Source organism: Polyodon spathula, chromosome 4 (genome assembly GCF_017654505.1).
Source record: "Polyodon spathula isolate WHYD16114869_AA chromosome 4, ASM1765450v1, whole genome shotgun sequence".
NCBI lineage: Eukaryota > Metazoa > Chordata > Actinopteri > Acipenseriformes > Polyodontidae > Polyodon > Polyodon spathula.
In genome coordinates this window covers 59,136,493-59,156,990 of record NC_054537.1, presented here as the reverse complement: position 1 = coordinate 59,156,990, position 20,498 = coordinate 59,136,493, and the positions used below count along the sequence as shown (strand labels likewise).

Sequence of the window (20,498 nt, the reverse complement as noted above, 5' to 3'; positions counted from 1 at the left end):
GACTTTGACCAAGTTCTCTCCGAAGCATTCTTAGCAGCGTTGCGCAGACATAACTTAAAGAGAGACAGGTTAAGAAAGATGGTAAGAAACATAGAATACCTAAAATAATAATATGGGTCAGAATATATTACCACACAAACAATATGTCTCTAGTTGGTTTTGAGCTAGTAATGCACTCGTGGCATATTACTGTGTGGTAATATATTTTAAGCCTTACATCAATTTAATAAATAGCCTATAGTTTCATGAAGCAAATCACCATATATTCCTTTAAATGTCTGGATTCCCTCTACAGCAATATAATATAGTTTTTTAATTACTAGTATTGTAACGAACTTAGGTCTTCTGTAACCATGTTCTGGAAGGTTCTTGCCCAGGGTCAACAGTTCATTTCCAGCAGGTGTTCAGGGACGTCCGAGACAGAAGAATCACCACCAATCAGGGCCTCGTCTTGCCGCGTGAGTGGTACACAGTTGCAACAAACCAAGGGACGAGATGTTCCAACCATCAGGGGATTGAGAGGACTCAGAGGGAAGTGCATGGCAAAGACAGCCGGCATGGAGTTACTGGGAGTGGAGGAGCGACCGTACTAGATTACAGGCAAAGCAGTGAAGCCCGCGAAGAGTAGCAGGAGCAAAGAGAGTACATCTGGGGTACCGTTGGCAAGTTGAGGGGCCTGGGGGCTGATGGCTGTTGTTGCATCACCACCCCACATCAAAACCGGCAAGTTTGATGGCCGGGGCAACTGGGAAGACTTCCAGGCCACCTTCGATGCAAATACAGAGGTCAACGAGTGTTCAAAGACAGCGAAGGGGGGCCACCTTATTGCTGCACTTGATGTGTAGGCTCAGAAGTACGTCCTTATGCTATCGCCAGGAGAGACTACATGACCCTGGTGAGGGCACTGGAGCAACAGTTTGGACGAGCTGCCTCCAGCTTCACCCACGTGACGCGGTTGAAGGAGTGGTGGAGAACCCAACGAGTCCCTGGGGGTCTTGAGGAACGGAATTACTGTCCTCATACAGCGGGCATACCCTGAGCTAGTGCATCCGGCTCAAGACGGGGGGGGGGTTGCCATGGAACCAGCTCCCCCGTGTTTGACTGCAACCGAGCCCAGCTCCTGTTGGGGACCGGCTTGGGAAACCAACACAACCAGGTGATTGCTGTTCAGGAGTGGCCCACCCCTGCCTACCAATGGCAACTCTGAGGATTCCTGGGCCTGGCCTCCTACTATTGCTGCTTTGTCTGGGACTACCATCATCACTGCACCATCTGCTGCACAAGGGAAAACCCCTTGAATGGACAGAGGAATGTCAGGCTGCGTTTCACACCCTCTGGGAGGTGCTAACACAGTCCCCGGTGCTCAACCCACAGATCTCAGCCTACCATTCCTCCTGGACACGGACACCAGCAATGAGGGGCTCGGAGCTGTGCTGTCTTAGGAAGGGCAGGTCGCCTGATGGATTGAGCATCTCCAGCCCTTCCATTTTAAGATCCAGAACTGGGCTGGAGCTCGCCACATCAATCCGGATGCCCTTTCCCACCGACCCTCCTCAGAGAGGAGTGCAACCACTGCATGAAGAGGGAGGCTTGGGAAAGGGAGCTGTCGATGGCCAGGACGGGACAGGGCCATGATCAGGAACCAAGCCAGGAACCATCGCTTAGTTGGGCTGTGGCTGTCACTTGCCAGGAGATGACCATGGTCGGAGCCAAAGAATAGAGGAAACAACAAGGATTGGATCCTGACCTTCGGCCTGTCCTACAGTGGCTGGTAGACCAGCGCCACCCCCACTGTACAGGACTCCACCTTCTGCACTCCTGTGTTCTTGATGTTGGGCCGGGAACAGTTCAATTGCAGAGGTATTCAGGGACATCAGAGATGGGAGAAACACACCAATCAGGGTCTTGGCTTGCTGCGCATGTGGTACACAGTTCCAGCATTGTTGGCACAAACCAAAGGATGAAATGTTGCAACCATCAGGGGATTGAGAACGAGAAGCCATGTCTACTTGGAATTGCCGGCTGGCACACCAGGGGCGTGCCCTGGACGCGTGGATATGTAGCGGGCTTCTGCTGAGATGGAGAGACAAGCTGGAATAAGAGCACAACAGAAACAGCCTAGAGCAGAGGAGAAGCGGGACTACAGAAACAAGGAACCAGAGACTGCATTTAGTGGCTGTAGCACACTGCCGAAACAGTGTGTTTTTTGGGCTTTCTTTTATTTTATTTTATTATTTGTCACAGTCTGTAACACTGCACTGCTCAGGTGTATTTGTACACTGACTGGTAAAGCAGCACACTTTTACCTGCCCAGTGTAGTCTCAGCTTTATAAACTGTGAATTTGAGAACCTGCAAATCCTTTGTGGTGTGAACCTCAAACATTTCTCGCAAAAGCTACAGTATAATACAAAAAATTGTTCCAGGAAAAGAGAGGTACAAAACATCTTGGTAGTGCTAACCCTTTTAAGCTTTAGACAACTGTCAGAAACATGATTATCTTTAACATTACATTAACATTAACATTAATCAATGTATTTATTAACATTAACATTAATCAATGTATTTATAATATCACAATGGTTGTGGATATAAAATGCAGTGTGGCTGTGACTCGTCTTTGGACTTACGAAACCATGTTCTTTGCGGCGTCGTATTGCATGCAGGTGCAGCTGATCGAGGTTGTTGATAAGGTCGGGTGGGGATGTCCCGGCAGTGACTGGTGAGAGCTGTAGTGGCGCTGAGAGGAGAGGTGCAATTTCCTTTTCTCTTGCTCAAGCCTTGGAGGTCAAAGTGCTGAATTAAGAAAAAAGCAGAAACTAAAGATAGTGAGAGAGGCCTCCATTTAGTGAGACGTTCAAGACAGGTGTATGTTCTACCAACATTTTGATTTTAGTAGTAATATCTCCTGCCTTTCTACCCCATCTGTACGTCACAATCTCCATATACCAAGGCAAAAAACCCCTCTTTATATTAGTTACAAATTCACCATACATGTGTATATCTGTGTGTTTGTGAACAGATGACATCAATACAGGAAGTAATGACAACAGTAAAGTGAGTAAATGCGCTGTTGCACCGGTTTATTGTAAATAATAAATGAACAAAATAAAAGGTTTAACAAAACAGAACAAACACTGAACAACCAAAACAAAACGAACACTCAACAAAACGACAACAACTGTGCTGGATGCTTCTAGGAGGAGTAGCAATTGTTATCTTTTAGCTTATCTCCTTCTCTCTCTCTCCCGTACCTCCTCGCTTTACATCCAAACCCCCATGAGTGATTTGTGCATCTATATATATATATATATATATATATATACAGTTGTGCCAGGATTCAATCACTAATTAACCATTCACTTGAATCCCAGCACATGAACTAATTTGTGCAATCCCTGTGCCCACATACTAACACACACTTTATCTGCGTATGAAGTGATTGTGCAATCCCCATGCCTAAATACAACTATATATTTTAAATCACCTGCGATAAACCATGTTCGTGCACCAGTGCATACACACCGCATACAACATATAACACAAAAATACGCACAGGGGTGGGGCACCCCACCACAGTGTTCCATAATAGCTTTCCCTTGCTAGTTTCCAGAATCTCTCGTTATGGAAGTTGACCTTGTGTGAAACCTCTATCAACCCTTTTGTAATAACTAGTTGACAATAATAAGACTGCTTAACTGCAGTTTACTGGGACAATGAAATGTCACAATTGTTTGGAAACACATTTGTTATTCTTACATTTCTTCCTACATATCCTTAAAGGAATTTAGTTGCTTGTTGGTTTTGAAAACATGCTGGAAATGGTTTGTTGTTTTAAATGATTATTCCATGCAACTTCAATAGCATCACCACCGTTAATGTGTTTTAAGAGCAGGTTGACAATTCATCTGGTCAAAAGGCTTGCAGGTCCAGTAGCATCTATAACGCTCCTACACACAAACATAAATGCTCCTGGAACAATAAATTGTTAATAAAACTACTGGTATTTGTTTCCCTTTCTCTCTAAACTGAAGACAACAAAATATAATTATAAAGCTGTAGTCAGCAGCTATTGTGGCATTATGGTGCAAATAGGAGTCATGACCACACTGCCTTATGGACAGTTTTGAAGTATGAATCAATGCCTCATAAGGAGGGAGCTCTGTGTGTGTGTGTGTGTGTGTGTGTGTGTGTGTGTGTGTTGGTTGTATTTGTATCTACAGAGATGTTGTTTTATTAGCCACCACCCAGCTTCCCTTTGGTTGGGTTTGTATCTGAGTGACGTGTAAATTTCCCCAAAAACGCCTCCTCTACCAGAAGAAAGACGTGCGTTATTACCATTCCCTTTGGTCCCGTCCCTACTGTCAGAGCTTTTGATTAACCACAAGTGTGAAATGTGATAGACATTGAAATTGTTTTTTTTTTTTTTTATTTGGATAGAATGAAAAAATGAAAGGTTTGGATCCTTTTGAATTCTGAAGCATCTGATTCTTATCAGTGCACAAGAACTAGAAGAAAAAAGAAGAATTAACTAACAGCATTGCCGTGCTAACTTTGGTGAAGCGATTGACACATTTTCAAATGTTAACAGCTTTTAACCTTTTCTGTTTTAACCGCACATTCAAATTTTCCATCCACCCACTCAGGTACTGTGTTATTTAGAACCTATTTTAGTTCAAATATGCATGTAAGAACTGTAACCAGTTCTACAGGTTGATATACAGTGAAACCAGTCAAGGACCAACAAAATGTGGCCTTAATAGTGGGGTTAATATCAAAGGTCTTTAACGCTGAAGTCAATGGAGTTGGCACTGTAAAAATATGGCCTTAATTGCAGGGTGGTCTTTGTACCAATGTAGCCTTTACACAAGGTCTCTACACTCAGTGGCAAGCTGAGACAATCCTGGGAGCTATGCTAGTTGAAGTTCACTTTGAGTCTCCACGATGTTCAAAGGATGAATTGATAACCGTTTACAATTGTTATTGTCTATCATCCACCTAAAGCCAATCTTCCTTTTCTCACTGTTTTCTGATTTTCTGGTTACTTTCAGAAGTTCACAGAACACTTATTCTGGGTGATTTCCACATTCACGTTGAGCGTTCCACTGCACCTCTCACTAAAGAGTTTCTAGCACTAATGTTTTTCTGTTGTGGGCTAGAGCTGTTTAATCTCATTGTGACTGATCTAGCAATCACTGATCACTATATGATAATGTTTAGCCTTGCTGTTCTTCTCACTCCACAGATGATTTTTACTCTCAACTGTGACCCCAAGAGGCTACTCATTCCCTCTTGATTTATTACTGCCAGCCAGTCATCTCCAAATCCACTACATCTCCTTTAAGGAAAGGAAATCCAGATCTCTTATTCAAAACAATTAATAATATACTTCACAATCAGGGGTCAATTCAATCAAAAAATACAGTACCTGTATTCATTCCCTACCTGTATTAAGGCACAGTGAATTTCAAACTTATAGCAAGGGTGGGGAATCCTGTTCCTAGGGGCCGGTGTTCCCCCTGGCTTTTGTTCCAACTGTGCCCTAAATTATTTAATTGGACCAATTATTAGACTAATTGTAATTTTGGGCACGGTTGGAACAAAACCAGGAGAGACACTGGCCCTTCAGGAACATGGGTTCCCCACGCATGTCTCATAGGGTTACTGAATGTTATCAAGTTTGGGTCATTTTTGTCAACAAAGCTACGACTTGATCTGCTATATGGAAGTTTGACTGAATTGTCCCCGTAGCAGGGCTGGGGCTCTGCACCTGTAAATAGCAGTTTTTTTGTTTTGTTTAGAAATAAAACGTGTTTAATTTGTTAATTAAGTTTGTGCTAGATATGGCAGGACAGGAGATTTGAATTCCCTCCATGCCTAATTCAAGTCCATGTGCAGCATGTGGCCAGGTGTTGATTTATTGATTATCAATTAACCCTGGCCCACACAGTGCCATAGAACAAGGAAACAACATCGTATTTAAAGGATAATGGAATTGCTTTGACATATTACAAGGTAATAAAGTCAATAATTATTTGAATGAGGGAGTTCCATTATTGCTGAGTTATTTATTTACCATTTATTTGGCTGAAATAATCATTGAGATCCACTGAAAACATGTGCAATATTGGTGTCATCTCTCAGCTGTGCTCTATTCACCGTTTTATTATTGAATAATAATAGAACAGTAGACCTCTACAGAAAACAATAGGAGAGCAGCATATGGTTGTTGCTTATTTGATTTAATCCATCCATTAATGGGAATATCTTTACTGAAAATAAATACCTAAAAGAACTGTATATCCTGAAAATTAGAACTTACAAACAGATGCCCAAACACCCCACTTATTAACAGTTTAACATAACTCTCCCAGCTTGTTTGTTATCTTATTATTATTCCTCGTGTTAAAGATGTAGGACCTGGGTGTTTCAGAGGTACAGACTAGTTACAAGGAACAGTGTTAAAAGTGATAACTTGAGCCATTCTGGAGAACATACTTCAGTGAGAACATTTACACTGAATCGAGTATTGAGGTATCAGGTGTCTTGTAAAGAGCTGCAATCACAGAAAGCACGTTAATCTTATTATATAACAGGGCAGGTCCCATCTGTAGGCATGCACCTCATGCTGACTTCAGCACTAAGCAGTTACTGTCTAAGAGGCCAATCCGACATTATTAATTCAGCAATTGTATGCAGGAAATAACCCACTGTGACACAGTGTTCCACTTGCAGGGGGTATATCCTGTTGACAGCAGATCGTTTGGGGGTTTTATTTTTGATCACATGACGTCCCTTTAAATTTATTTTGAGCCGACTGTTTCCTAATTAAACTCAGAAACAGCTGCTAATTACAAAACAAAGTCACTTGTTTTTACGTTAATATCTTGACTGATCTTGATTCTGTTTCGCTTATTTTTTTATTTCAAACAGACGTGACAAGAAACAATCTTAAACCCAGTCTTTAATTAGTAGTTTTCTCTTGCCCTTTGTGTTTCCCAGACTTTATCTTCACTTTCACTCAGACCAGTAGTACTGCAGTACTTGTGCTCCTCATTCCTCCAGTATGTGTGACACAGGAGGTAGAATATTATAAGCTCAAGTGATGTTACCTGTAACAAAGACAAACTACACTACACTACCCGCACTCCATAAATAACCACCGCAGCTGTCTAGCTTTGATACAGAAACTAGGAACCAAACTGTAAAAAAAAAAAAAAAAAAAAACACCTAAACAAACTTTATATTTTTATTTATATTTATATATATATATATATATATATATATATATATATATATATATATATATATATATATATATAGACACACACACACAGACACACTACTTTCAGGTGATGAAGTTCACGTTATCGCCACATACAGTTTCTCACCGGTTCTATTTTTGGGCTACATGTTAGACACAAGTCGGAAGAGATAGAGCGACACACAAAGAACTGGTAGGGACTTTGTTTATAAACAGATCGTTACAGACAGCAGGATCACAGCTGGTTTAACTGCTCATATCTTCATCTTAAGGTACTTTTTTTTTTTTTACTACGTCATCGAGCTTTTGTGTTTATTTTAATTGCTGGAATATAGCAAATGTAAAATCGTGTTCAGTCTCAGGCTGTATATATTGTGGGGAACCTGTTTTTGTTACTATTACTCTATTATGTATTTAGCAAAATAGTTTTTCTTATTCAGTGCTTCACTAAGGTATTCTAACGGCTGTGGGATTTTTTACATGTATCGTAAAACCTTTTCCCCCCAATTAATTCATTTTAATCTGATACGTATTTAAAAAACAATCAAACAAACAAACAAACAAACAAAAACATAAACTGGTGTTTTCAAATAATAATTTCTTCTAAACAGTGAGTTCGGCTGTTGTCGAACATCAAACTACAACAGCAAAATAGACAAGTCTGTACTTCCTGTCGTACATACACATTTCTGGGTTGCTAGACATTGTATGCTCACCAAAAAATTAGTTGTCTATTCTGGAGATCAGTTGAATAATTTCCCCACATATCTGAAGGAGGGAGACTGCATATCGAGTAAAAGAGCCCTTCTCTGTTCTGTGCTGGGGAGAATGTTTCCTGTTCCGAAAGTTAAGAGCCCTTTGCTATAAAGAACACGAGGGAAAGTTGTTCAGTGGATAACGAAAGGTCAGAAACTACGTTTAAAATACTAACAAGACACAGGATACGTAGAGTGCATAGCTTAAACTGAATTCGGAGTTAAACTGAATTGTAAAAAATAGCTACATTGTGTTATATAATCACATTTCAGACATTTCTGTGATTATATATATATATATAAATATATACATACATACACTAACAATGTTCAGATTATGTTTATGTCTATGCCTCATAGAACAGGTTGTTGTTCCTATTGTGACTTCAAGTTGACTGACACATGAAATATAATTGTTACTTGATAATTTAAAACAGCTATACATTTAAAACGATTATAACTGGCAGGAAGAAGGAGCATAACTTGGAGCTTTTGGAACCGCTCTTCCTGATTCAATTATCAACCAGTTCACATTAGGAGGGGTGCAATAGGATGGGCTGTGCCATTTTTTAAGAGCATTAACACTCTCCTTGGTGTTTAAATGTGGTCCAGAATCCTTGCACTCAACAACACCCAGGCATGTGGGCATTGAACCATATTTGGAACGCCCCCTTGTGTGTTATTGCTTTCTTTTTGCCTAGGCTAAACAATAATCGATTTATATTTATAAACAATTTTCACCATTTGTGGTTGATTATGATACTGCACATCAACTACATATGATCGAAAAAGTTGTCAGCTGCATGCAAAATAAGAATAGTGTAACTCAAGCCCCGTGTGATGAGAACGGCCATTTTCATGACCTTTTTTCCCCATGTAGGGGTTGACCTGGACAAAACCTTATCATTTTAAAGTTTGTTTCAGGGCTTTCCAACATTATTGACTGAACATTAACATTTTAACCCCCATTGGTTCACCTGTGCTGAAATGACCCCAATATAATTAAGAATGTAATTTAGTTGTAACTAATATAAAATCAAGTTATTTTCTTTTCTTTCCCATTATTGGTTTCTGAGCCAGGTTATTTTCAAACTCAATGAGAAGAGGAAAGGCCGGACCCGAATTCCTGGCAGCATGGCCGATGATGTAGTGAAACTGCCTCTTCGGCGCCTGGAGCTGCCCATACACAAGTTTGTCAAGGTGGCAATTCCCATTGACCTGGAACGGTTGAAAAAACACCAGATAAATATCGAAAAGGTAAGGCATCTGAGTACCTACTAAAAACTCCTTCTTAACTGCCCTGGACAACCCTATCCTGAGAGGAATTGATGCAAGTTACCTAGATAAATATATTAAACTGAATTCAGAATAAAAAAAAAAAAGCTTAATTTTATTTGTTATTTACCACAACAGACAGGTAAAGGGGACACAAACATCTTCACCAGAACAGATTCTAATTTTTTTATCTGTTAATACCTGTGAGTCATGGAATATGTTGTTATTCCTATTTTCTGTTCAAGTTGCCTAACAAATTAACTTTTTCTCTTTCTAGTGAACACACAGTATATGTTTGCATACAGATTCCATATAAAAATATTGTTATTGCAGTGCCATTTTAGTTATCTCCTACTGTAAACAAAACCTGTCTATCTATCTATATACACACACAGTGTACATGTGGACATGGTGTTGCATATACTTTAATAATTGCTATTGGTATAAAATACATATATTAGGTTTCGTCTTTCTTTATATGAGTCACAGTTTGAGATAAGCAACAGGATAAAAGAGATCAAGCTAGACAGTCTTTATATTTGAATCGAATTGGGGGCTTTTTGTATCTTAATATTTCAACATAAAAACATATTTTTGGAGAAAGCATTAAAAGCAGGTCCTGGACTCCAGGTCTATTTAAAACTGTTCCGATCAAGTAAATAAACTCCAAAGACAAAAACTGCTATTCTATTCATAGCTACTCTGTGATTTATTTTGTTATTTACAATGTATAGAGAATGTAATCTGTAAGAGGTTCCTTCTAAATACAGTAATAAACATTAGCTATGTTGCAGGGTGCAGTTTTTCCAGAAAAAAAAAAAGGCAGGTGTGTTTTTTTTGTTTTTTTTTGTTTTTTGCCTGATAAAATCTAAGTCATTATTTAACATAGTGCTCCCTCGATATTTCATCTTTCAGCATTTTGTAAAGACAATGATTCACTCCCCTTTACTCTCATATAGTGTTGGTAGGACAGATGCATTTAGGCAAAAAAAAATACTGTTTGTCTTCTTCACATGCCTATCCAAATGGCAGATATATCAAAAAGCTCTGGTGCCCTAATATCCTTTCACAAGGCTCCAGTCTGTCACAGTGCACTGCTGTGTCTTTCACACTCCCTGCTGTCACTGCCAGGTGCTTCACAGTTGTGCTCTGTGCCAGAGACTAATCCTTGCCACTGCGTCACAAGCCCCTTGCTCTCAGTGCGGTTCAGGTTAAAGTACTAGAAATGCTTAACAAATTCCAGTGCAGTACAGTACCTGTTAAAAGTAATAGTCAGATATAGACTAGCATCAATTCAGTTTCATCAGTAAACATTTAATAGAAGATCTAATTTGCATTCATTGTAAAGCACGCAATTGAACACACAGATTTCGACAATCGCATGAAAAGAGAGACTCGCTAAGATAACTAGGCTCACCCATGTGCACACCTACCCACTGTCACACATACAGAAGAAAGACACAGACAGCAACCAGCTGTGGCTCTCCCTATATAACGTTAACGTTTTAAATACATTTTTGATGTGTTTGACTTGAATGATGCCGTCTTTGCACTCAGAGGAGGTTGTCATTAGGTTGTTTAATGCACAGGTGAGACTGCATTCGGAGTGCTGTGTTCAGTTTTTCTGAACACATTACAAAAAAGTTATAGTTTGGAGAGGGTCTGACAAAAAGCAGCCAGACTAATCCCAGGGTTTAAGATAATCTGAGAAATTGAGGGAATGATCTATGAAGTTGAGGGAACTGAAGAGAAGACTGAGAAAGTTAACCCCAACCAATACTTCATGACTAGCACAGAAACCAGGACAGGAGCAGGAGACACTAAGGTTAAGGTTAGCTGTGTTGTTGATGCTGAATCATTGGGGTCCTTTAAAGTCCGACCTCACAAAGTTTTGCGATCAACCAACAACAAAAAAGTAAGATGTTATTTATAAAATCCATCACCAGTTTTTAATAAGGTTAATTATTAAATTACAGTGTTCTTCTCTAAGGTGTCTGAAAATTACCAGGCATTCATTGGGATGCCAGCCACCATGAGTAGATTTCACATTAAAGTTTAATGTGGGCTGTTAGAGTCTATTTTTTGGAATAAGAGTCTCTAGATTGTAATTTGAAAGTCTTGTTGTGTACCCCTGACAGTACCAGCGCTACCGACAGTGGGACAGACTGCACCAGGAGCACATCCATGCCAGCCGTACTGTCCAGGTAGGGAAGATCTCCAGGGGATTGTCTTTCAAATCAAGATTATGAATAATGCCATAAGTGAATAGTGCCAGGACAAGCATTTGAATATTCAAACAAACATGGCTTGAAATGTATTTAGCTGCAATAGCCATTATGATTAGATTGCACACTCTGCTACTGTAAAAAGAAAACAGATATAGTTTATTCTAGGTTACCATTGCTTCCTCTGGAAACGGATACTTTAATTTTGATTATGTTTTAAAAGTAAGCTACCTGATTAATTAAGAGTAGCTTGTATACTTTTGTGGTTTTCTTACAAAAAAAGAGAGTTTTGCCTTGGCAATAATATCGTGTAGGTGTTATTGCTGTTTTTGAGATGCCTGTGTAAATGTCTCTTTAAATAAATTGACATCAGGTTCAATATTGCATTGTCTGAAACATGTGGAATATATTTAACATGTGTGTATTTCTATTGCATGCTCTTTAGAAGGTAAAGGGAGGCTGAAGCCCACATACAGTATAAGGCAGTTGGTATAGGAGCATGGCCAATGCCTTACACCTTGCCTGGGAAGCAAGTTAGTGATTGAAGCAGCAGAGGTGCCTTCCAGAGCCCTTTCAAGTATACTAAACTGGATCAGGGCCACTACCCTGGCAGCTAATGCATTCCAACGCAGCCTGATCCCAATGTCAGTGTTGAAAGAGTCGCAAGTCCACACCACACTGGGTCGTATTGTAAGAAATTGCTTCCAGGAACAGGAACTTTTTTTTATTATTTTTTTTTAATTCTTTCTGCTAGTTTGGGAAAGGACAGAAAACAATACTCCAAATTTAAAGCAGTTGGAGCCACCCCAGGCTTTGCTGTGAGATTAATTGGGTACACCTGAGATTGTAACAGCTAACGTTTGTTTAATTTAAGATCAGCTCAGTGACTAATTAAACTCGAGCAGCATTTGCAGTGAGAGTTTATTTGCCCCTATCACTATACATACTGTTTCTAGAACAACAACAAAATTTTTTTTGCAGTATTATACATAAACCAAACACATTACAATGTACTTGCAAAAAAACCACTCCAATGCTAATTAATTGATTTGCAACTGTGGAAAGACATATGCACATTGTTTCAATTGAATATATTTGCTGAACGGTAGCTTTTTCACTAGGGATGTGATAGGAGTGAGTATACGATTCAAAATGAGAATAAACAAATAACATATTACATTTTCCTGATGGGGCTTTATGGAAACTGCTCTTGCACATCTCATATCTGCCTTGAGTAGGTGTGATAGCCATTCACTGAGCTGTGGTTGCCTGGCAATCATTGAGTGTCCTGTATACTGGCAGTGTCTGGACATTAAGGGATACTTGCTTTGTGAGAACATGAACAAGGTCACATTTTTAAAGAAATGTCATTCGAATAGGATTAAAATCTAAATATCAGTGCTCTCTTACTGTGGCAGGAGGATTGATTATGTCAACAGTCTGTGTTATGAAGGCAGCGTTTTTAAATTCTAAAGTGCATGCAACCCTGCGGACCACTTCTACTGAAGTCCTTTCAGGACTGGGTGCTGGACTGTTATGAGTAAAATGTAGTTTGAGCACACAACCTCGACGAGTGGTGTGTGTGTGTACCAAATTATAGACCCATGAGTAACATGCTGAACGAAAGTTTCTCCAGGAACATGCATTCTACCCTGTGTTTCCTCCATGAAGTTTGCTAGCAAAGTCTGAGTTGCATAAAGTACAATCACAGTAAAGTATCTCTCATAAAATAGAAGCAATGTGAACTAGCTTCCATTACAGTAAATTTGCTCTGAAAATGTAATGTGAACTAGGTATGTTGTTCATTATTGAAGGTTAATTGCTTTTATTAAAAGTGGATACATGATCTGCATTATTTAAAAAAATAAAAAAATAAATTGAAATGAAGTGCTCAACATTTTCTGAGTAACTGATAGCAGGTGTTTTCACAGGCCTGAATGTTTGGTCGAGTGTGTGTACAGCAATTCAGTTTTTATCACTAGAGACACATTTAGCCATTTCTCAAAATGAATCATTTACATAATATAATGAATACGTAATTGCTATTGTTGTTGTTATATAATTATTGTAAGTGGAGTATGTGTGTTCTTATAAATAAAAATAGCTTTCATTGTTATGTTTATTTAGATGAATTGTGCATTTAGGATCTAGGATTTGGTATGATTTATATTCTGCCTTGTGTAGCTGTGATGGTTTTTCTGTCAGCTGTTGTATATCTCAAAAGGGTTCTATCCTGGTCAAATAAATAACACAATATTTATTAAAGCAGAAAAAAAATTGATCATTTTCTCTGGAGTTATTATACAGTAGTCTCTGCATATAGGAACACCTCCTAAGAGAACACTTCGCCTACGGGAACACCCTTGTGGTGAAACAGATTTTTCCCCATTGTAAATGCTCAGGCTAAAGGAACAGGAACTTTGCTTAAAAGAACACCTTCTTGGCACCGATAGCGATTTGTTCACAACAGATACAGGACTGTTTTGTAAAAAAGCGTCTTGTCGCGAGAGTGTCTTGAAGGACACTGATTGGTTTATTAAATCTTTCCGGAACTGCTGTCATATCATTGAATTGTTTTGTATTCTGATTTCCACGAGTGCATCTAATTGATACAAAATGCCATGTAGACAAACAGCAAAATGACCCACTGTTTCTCTTGCTACATAAAGTTGGAACATGTTCGAGCTCTTGAAAAAAAGATTAATCGGACACAAGTCAGCAAGCAATTTAGCGTTTCCCGTTCTGGTGAGTTGCTTCACCATTCTGTTAAATAATATGCATGTGTTGTAAATTGCTGCTGCATTTTGTAACGTGTGTAGGGATACTGTGCTAATTTAGTGCTAATTTCATAGTACGGTAGCCACCACTTACACCGTACAGGGTTATTTCGAGCAGCCATTTATATCCCATTGATTTTAATAACAAAGGCATTGTTTATATTGTGTTAAGCATGCCATATATTTCGGGCAAACTCAGCTGTGCCATTCCCATAGATTTAAATAATAAACACACTGCTTGTACTGTAGGAATCGGTCTTACTAATCCACCAATCAGCTGCTTTCACCTCGTTACCTTTCCATTTACATAGATTTCAATATAAAAGGCAGCACTTTAGTGTAGTTAAAACTTGACAGATCGATCAATCAGCTGTTTGCACCTTGTTGCTGAGTGATTACCCCTGTACTGTACCTTGGCTACTTAATCTCTGTACGCAGTGTCGGGTTTACAGTTTGAAAAAACAGCGCTGACTGCAACAGCAAGCAAACATAGCTGGAAAGAAAAAAGGAAAGAATTTCAGTCCAGCTTCGCTGTAATATGGATGGCAGTGAAAAATTGTGATTGACAAATTGAAAATCCTGTGTTGTTATAGTAGAGTTTACCACTCTGGGCCGGCGTCAGGAGGGGCGCGAGGGCTGCGACTGCATCCGGGCCCAGCCCCTGCTGGGGCCCATACCAAAGACATTCTATAATGTCTTTGCACATACCAATTTTTTTTTTTTTTTTTTTCAAAGTCCAATATCGGGGGTGGGGGTTCATTTCTTTCACAGCTGCTGTTTATAAAGATTTATAACAGTTTACTAACAAGGTATATGTGGCAGAGCAGGGCTCTGCCCTTGGAAATACTGGCAGGGATGGAGTTAAATTCTCCTCCCTGCCCAGGTTGATTGCCCCAGGTGGGAGCAATCAACTAATGTAATTAATCAAATATCATTTAGCCACCTGGCATAAAAGGAGGCCTCAGCCTCCCAGTAGAGAGGAGGGAGTTGAGGAAGCAGGTTGGTGTTTTGTTGTTTGTATTTTTGAAAGTTTGATTCCAGTGAAGGCATTGCCCAGCCTGGAAACCTTTTTTTTTTGTTGTCTTTCTATTTGTGTTTGAAGATTTTTTATTTTGCACTTGCGCACTTTCATTTTTGTGTTTATTTATAATAAAATAGTTATTTTTTTGAACTTCAGATTGTCTCTGGAACTCTATCCACTCACCAGCCTGCCACAGGATATAATCACAAATACTTCTGAAACACATAAGCCTATCGGCCAACTTTAGTTTTCTGTGGAAACTCCTATATCACACCCCCATTTTTCCATAATAGACTTGCCTGGTAAAATTTTTTTTAAATAAAAGCGCTTGGTGGAAGTAGGCTAACTTTTCCACAGTTGTGATAAGTGCATAATTTAGGGTATATCGAAAATGCCATGAAAACACAAGTAAGGTTGTTCTAAGCGAAAGAGCATAAAAGACAGCTAGAAATTTCCCAAAAAGAAGTAGAAAATGCAAAAAAATTGTATAAAGTAACTGGTTTGAACGTGGGCCGACAACAGCATGTGGAAGTGCTGCAGCAGAACTGCCAACCTCCTCCTCACACGAAAAATTAACAGTTGAGCCAGAGCAAAAAAATACAGCCTTGTATAACCTAACATGTAAACAATGAATCGTTTCACTGCTACATGGTGGCAAACGCTGGTAGGATCCACCTGAACTTTGAACCCATACTTTGCAGCATGCAGAACTTCAGGTGAGTTCCTAATAACACTGCATAACAAGTACACCTGAAAGTGTGGTGGCAAGACAACATGAAAACGCCTGAAAAACTAAGCAGTCTACAACAAAATGACTTCTGTGAAAGTTTGTAAGAAAAAGGATTATCTTTTTTTTTATTTTTTATTATTTAATCCTAATCGTACCCCCCCTCTCTCCCATATCTTTTAACCTGTTCTCTGCCTACGAGATGTGACTGGTAATGTCCTTGGCCGCTGACTCCAACCTGCTGCTCTGGTAATGGTTACAGCACTGTACGTGTTCTACTGTTACAAGGAAATGGTTCTCAAGGCTGTAGGAAGTCATTTAAGGTCTATTTTCTATGTCAGGAACATGGTTCATCACAGAACTTGTCACTTTTTGGTTTCTGAAACAATCGGCAACCACTCAATCTGCTTTGCACAGGTTTTTGTTGGTTTTTACAATACATTTTGTATCCAGGAAAGAACCATATTTTTCTCCTTCCCTACGTTATCTTAACCTTAGTCTTGCTGGGTTGATAAGTTGTGGCTTTGTTGATAAAAAGCACAGGTGATAATTGTTCCAAGTTGCTGCTGATCAGATGACGACATCAAGTACAGTAGCTGTTAACATGTCATGTGTCAGGGAGGACAGGGAGCTCCATTGCTGCTTTGCCGGTGGCATGCTGCTTAAATCCTAGCTATCCCATTGCCTGTCTGTCTTCCATGATGTCAGAAATAATGCAGTACTTGGAAAATGCTGACTGAAGTGCCGAACATGGGTCAGGGAATGTACCGTCCTCTCTCTCTGTCCATTCACTGTCTGCATAGATGAGGGGATGTCAGCTGCCTCCGTGGCTCACTGCCTGGCCTAGTCACAAGCTTCATGAGGTAACTTCTGTATACCCCAGGCATTACTTCTGTACTTTTACTGGAGAGAGCGAACAAGAGTGGACACTGATTGGGCAGCCACCTGTTGTGACGACATGGAACTACTGCAAATAGAATGGGCAGGGATCTCTATGAGATGTGGGTTAGTGTACAAAGGGTGATGGGTCAATTCATATTGGAGTGATGCAGCTGATAACTGCCTTTGTATAGTATGGAATGTGAATGGGTGCTGACAGCTGACTGGAGGGGGCTGGTAGGAGAGTTGTAAGTGTCAGAAAGGAATACTGAGTTTAAGAGCTTAAGCCAGTGCGCAAGCTTCATGATCACATTAGATTAAATGGCAGTTTTAAAATTTTAAATGTTTAGCAAAATGCCATGACATTTTGCTAAAGGACATGTTTTAATCAGTACTGTAGGTTTTTGGTAAATTGAAGGATTTTGGTCTACAACCAACATTTTTTAAAACCTGTGCATGGATTGCTGTATCATTTCTTATACAAAGGACAAGCTGGATATCAGAAGTCATCTGTGTTATTCATGGAGAACATCTTCAAATCTCCAGGTTCCCAAGTTACTGTCCCGTCCCCCTGTCCCCCCAATAACCAGAATGGTGATACTAGGTTGCCGAGCCCAGTTTCTTGGTTCACTGAATGAATATTATCCTTGTCTTAAAAAAATATGTTCTCTCGTCTGTATTTCATGAGTTTTGCCAGGACTGTCCCACTCTTGCTTCTCCAAGGGAGGCTCTGGGACCAGGAGAAGCATCACTGAAGGCTAGATTGTAGGACTGACACTTCTGATTGTAACCTTACAGGAGGAGGTCTGACGCAAAACCGTGTGGCTCAGGCTCTGACCACAGGCCAGTGAGGGCCTGGAATTGCACTGAAAAAACATATAAACGTAACATGTAAAGTGTTGGTGCCATGTTTCATGAGCTGAAATAAAAGATCCCAGAAATTTTCCATACGCTCAAAAAGCTTATTTCTCTCAAATTTGTTTACATCCCTGTTAGTGAGCATTTCTCCTTTGCCAAGATAATCCATCCACCTGACAGGTGTGGCATATCAAGAAGCTGATTAAACAGCATGATCATTACACAGGTGCATCTAGTACTGGAGACAATAAAAGGCCACTCTAAAATGTGCAGTTTTGTTACAGCACAATACCACAGATGTCTCATGTTTTGAGGGAGTGTGCAGGAATGTCCACCAGAGCTGTTGCCAGAGAATTGAATGTTCATTTCTCTACCATAAGCCGCCTCCAATGTCGTTTTAGAGAATTTGACAGTACGTCCAACTGGCCTCACAACCGCAGACCACATGTAACCACGCCAGCCCAGGACCTCCACATCCGGCTTCTTCACCTGCGGGATCGTCTGAGACCAGCCACCCTTACAGCTGATGAAACTGTGGGTTTGCACAACCGAAGAATTTCTGCACAAACTGTCAGAAACCGTCTCAGGGAAGCTCATCTGCGTGCTCGTCGTCCTCGCCAGGGTCTTGACCTGACTGCAGTTCGGCGTCGTAACCGACTTCAGTGGGCAAATGCTCACCTTCGATGGCCACTGGCATGCTGGAGAAGTGTGCTGTTCACGGTTGAATCCCGGTTTCAACTGTAGGGCAGATGGCAGACAGCATGTATGGTGTCGTGTGGGCGAGTGGTTTGCTGATGTCAACGTTGTGAACAGAGTGCGCCATGGTGGCGGTGGGGTTATGGTATGGGCTGGCATAAGCTACAGACAACGAACACAATTGCATTTTATCAATGGCAATTTGAATGAACAGGGATACTGTGACGAGATCCTGAGGCCCATTGTCGTGCCATTCAGCATGGTAATGCACGGCCCCATGTCGCAAGGATGTGTAGACAATTCCTGGAAGCTGAAAATGTCCCAGTTCTTCCATGACCTGCATACTCACCAGACATGTCGCCCATTGAACATGTTCGGGATTCTCTGGATCGACGTGTACGACAGTGTGTTCCAGTTCCTGCCAATATCCAGCAACTTCGCGCAGCCATTGAAGAGGAGTGGGACAACATTCCATAGGCCACAATCAACAGCCTGATCAACTCGATGTGAAGGAGATGTGTCGCACTGCATGAGGCAAATGGTGGTCACACCAGATACTGACTGTTTTTCTGATCAACACCCGTACTTTTTTTGTTTAAGGTATCTGTGACCAACAAATGCATGTCTATATTCCCAGCCATGTCATGAACTGTAACTCAGTAAATTCTTTGAAATTGTTGCATGTTGCGTTTATATTTTTGTTCAGTATATGTGAGAAAAATGAACAATGAATAAAAATACCCATAGTGCCCAGAGAATATGCATGACCTGTGCATCAGTATCTACTTTATTTTTTCGGTGGATTATAGTTGAGAGATGTCTATAACTGAGTACATAGACCCGTTTTAAGGTTCACTATGTTTAACACTAATTGTCATGTCTGATTAACGCTGACTGTAGTTATGCAACGTTTCAAGGAGTTTGCTATGTAGTAGTCTGATCCGTTTTAACTGCTGTGGCTGTTAATGGGCTTGATGAAGCATGCTGTGGAAAGTTCTTTGCACTACTTGTTGAGGGTTTTAGAATCTAGGTCGTGGTTACAATGCATCGTTTGGGCTTGGACCACAATAGCTCATTGAGTACCGCTGTTAATTATAGTACTTGTGAGGACAGAATCTGGGCAACTGCAGTGCTTGCTCATAATGCACAAAAACATACTGTAAAAGCATACAGCAGTTGCAAGTTATGTATGGTTGAGGTCCATAGTAAACCTTGTGTATTACAGTTATTACTGTGGCAGACTACTTCCCAAAGTAAAAAGCCAGTGAAAGTTACAAGAAATGGTTTAGTTTACCTTTGCAGTATTTTCTGTATCACAGCGATATACTGTATCTTTAAACATAATTCTGATTGATCTGATTTTGATTTTCACACATCTTGTAAATCAGCTGAGGAACACACTTTGAGTAAATGTTGAGAAATGTATTTCCAGCTGATGTGTAAACACATTGAAAAAAATCTATCACCAAGATGTGGACAACAACAGATACAACAAAGGTAAGTGTTTCTTATAAACTTTACAGGGTGTTCTGTAACATCTTCAGTCATGGTAATAAGGGAGTGAATAGGATGCTACAGATGGTGGACCTGTAAGAAGATTTAACAATTTGTATTTGAATTTGTCTATGTTCAGATTATTTAAGTCATTAAAATACATTTGTGAAGTGGTCTTGTACCTATTTGTCATGTACTTCTCTCCCACAGTGTTTGCAATCCAATCTGTATGATTTGTCCCCTGAGATCTGGGAAGTCTTCGGATAAAGTGCTGTTTTCTGTATTTTTTTGTGTGGTGAAGTGACAGCGAATGTGTTTTTATTTTCCTTGAGTGGAGTTGTACTTTGTATTGGTTCCAGTGAGATCCCCAGTTGTACTGAGTGTTGAGAGGAGTTCCAGCAGTTTAATCCACTCCCCATTCCCCTGGGTGACTGGTTGGATTTATTTTCTGTATTCAACAGGCAAGGAGCTTCGTGACCCAGCAGGTTGCATTCTTTAGTGGCTCTTGGAGGACATACTCATGCAATAC

At 40.1% G+C, this 20,498-nt stretch overlaps 1 protein-coding gene and 1 long non-coding RNA gene across 4 annotated transcripts in view; one reads left to right on the top strand and one right to left on the bottom strand.

Annotated features, from left to right (window-relative positions):
* Window positions 1–1,210: 1,210 nt before the first annotated feature.
* LOC121314688 lies at window positions 1,211–9,067 on the bottom strand. Its single transcript, XR_005950128.1, has 3 exons — window positions 7,979–9,067; window positions 2,629–2,794; window positions 1,211–2,070 (listed from the first exon to the last, which is right to left on the bottom strand). It is a non-coding gene; the product is annotated as an uncharacterized LOC121314688 (long non-coding RNA).
* Window positions 7,413–20,498, top strand: part of stx17 (syntaxin 17) — a 32,285-nt gene continuing 19,199 nt past the window's right edge. The window contains exons 1-3 of one of the 3 annotated variants that reach the window (XM_041248196.1): window positions 7,413–7,534; window positions 9,098–9,274; window positions 11,431–11,496. In XM_041248196.1, coding sequence (XP_041104130.1) covers window positions 9,152–9,274; window positions 11,431–11,496 — 189 coding nt within the window. In that variant the 5' untranslated portion in view covers window positions 7,413–7,534; window positions 9,098–9,151. Of the gene's footprint in view, window positions 7,535–9,084; window positions 9,275–11,430; window positions 11,497–20,498 lie in introns of all 3 variants that reach the window. The other 2 variants (XM_041248197.1, XM_041248195.1) reach the window with 2 other exon arrangements.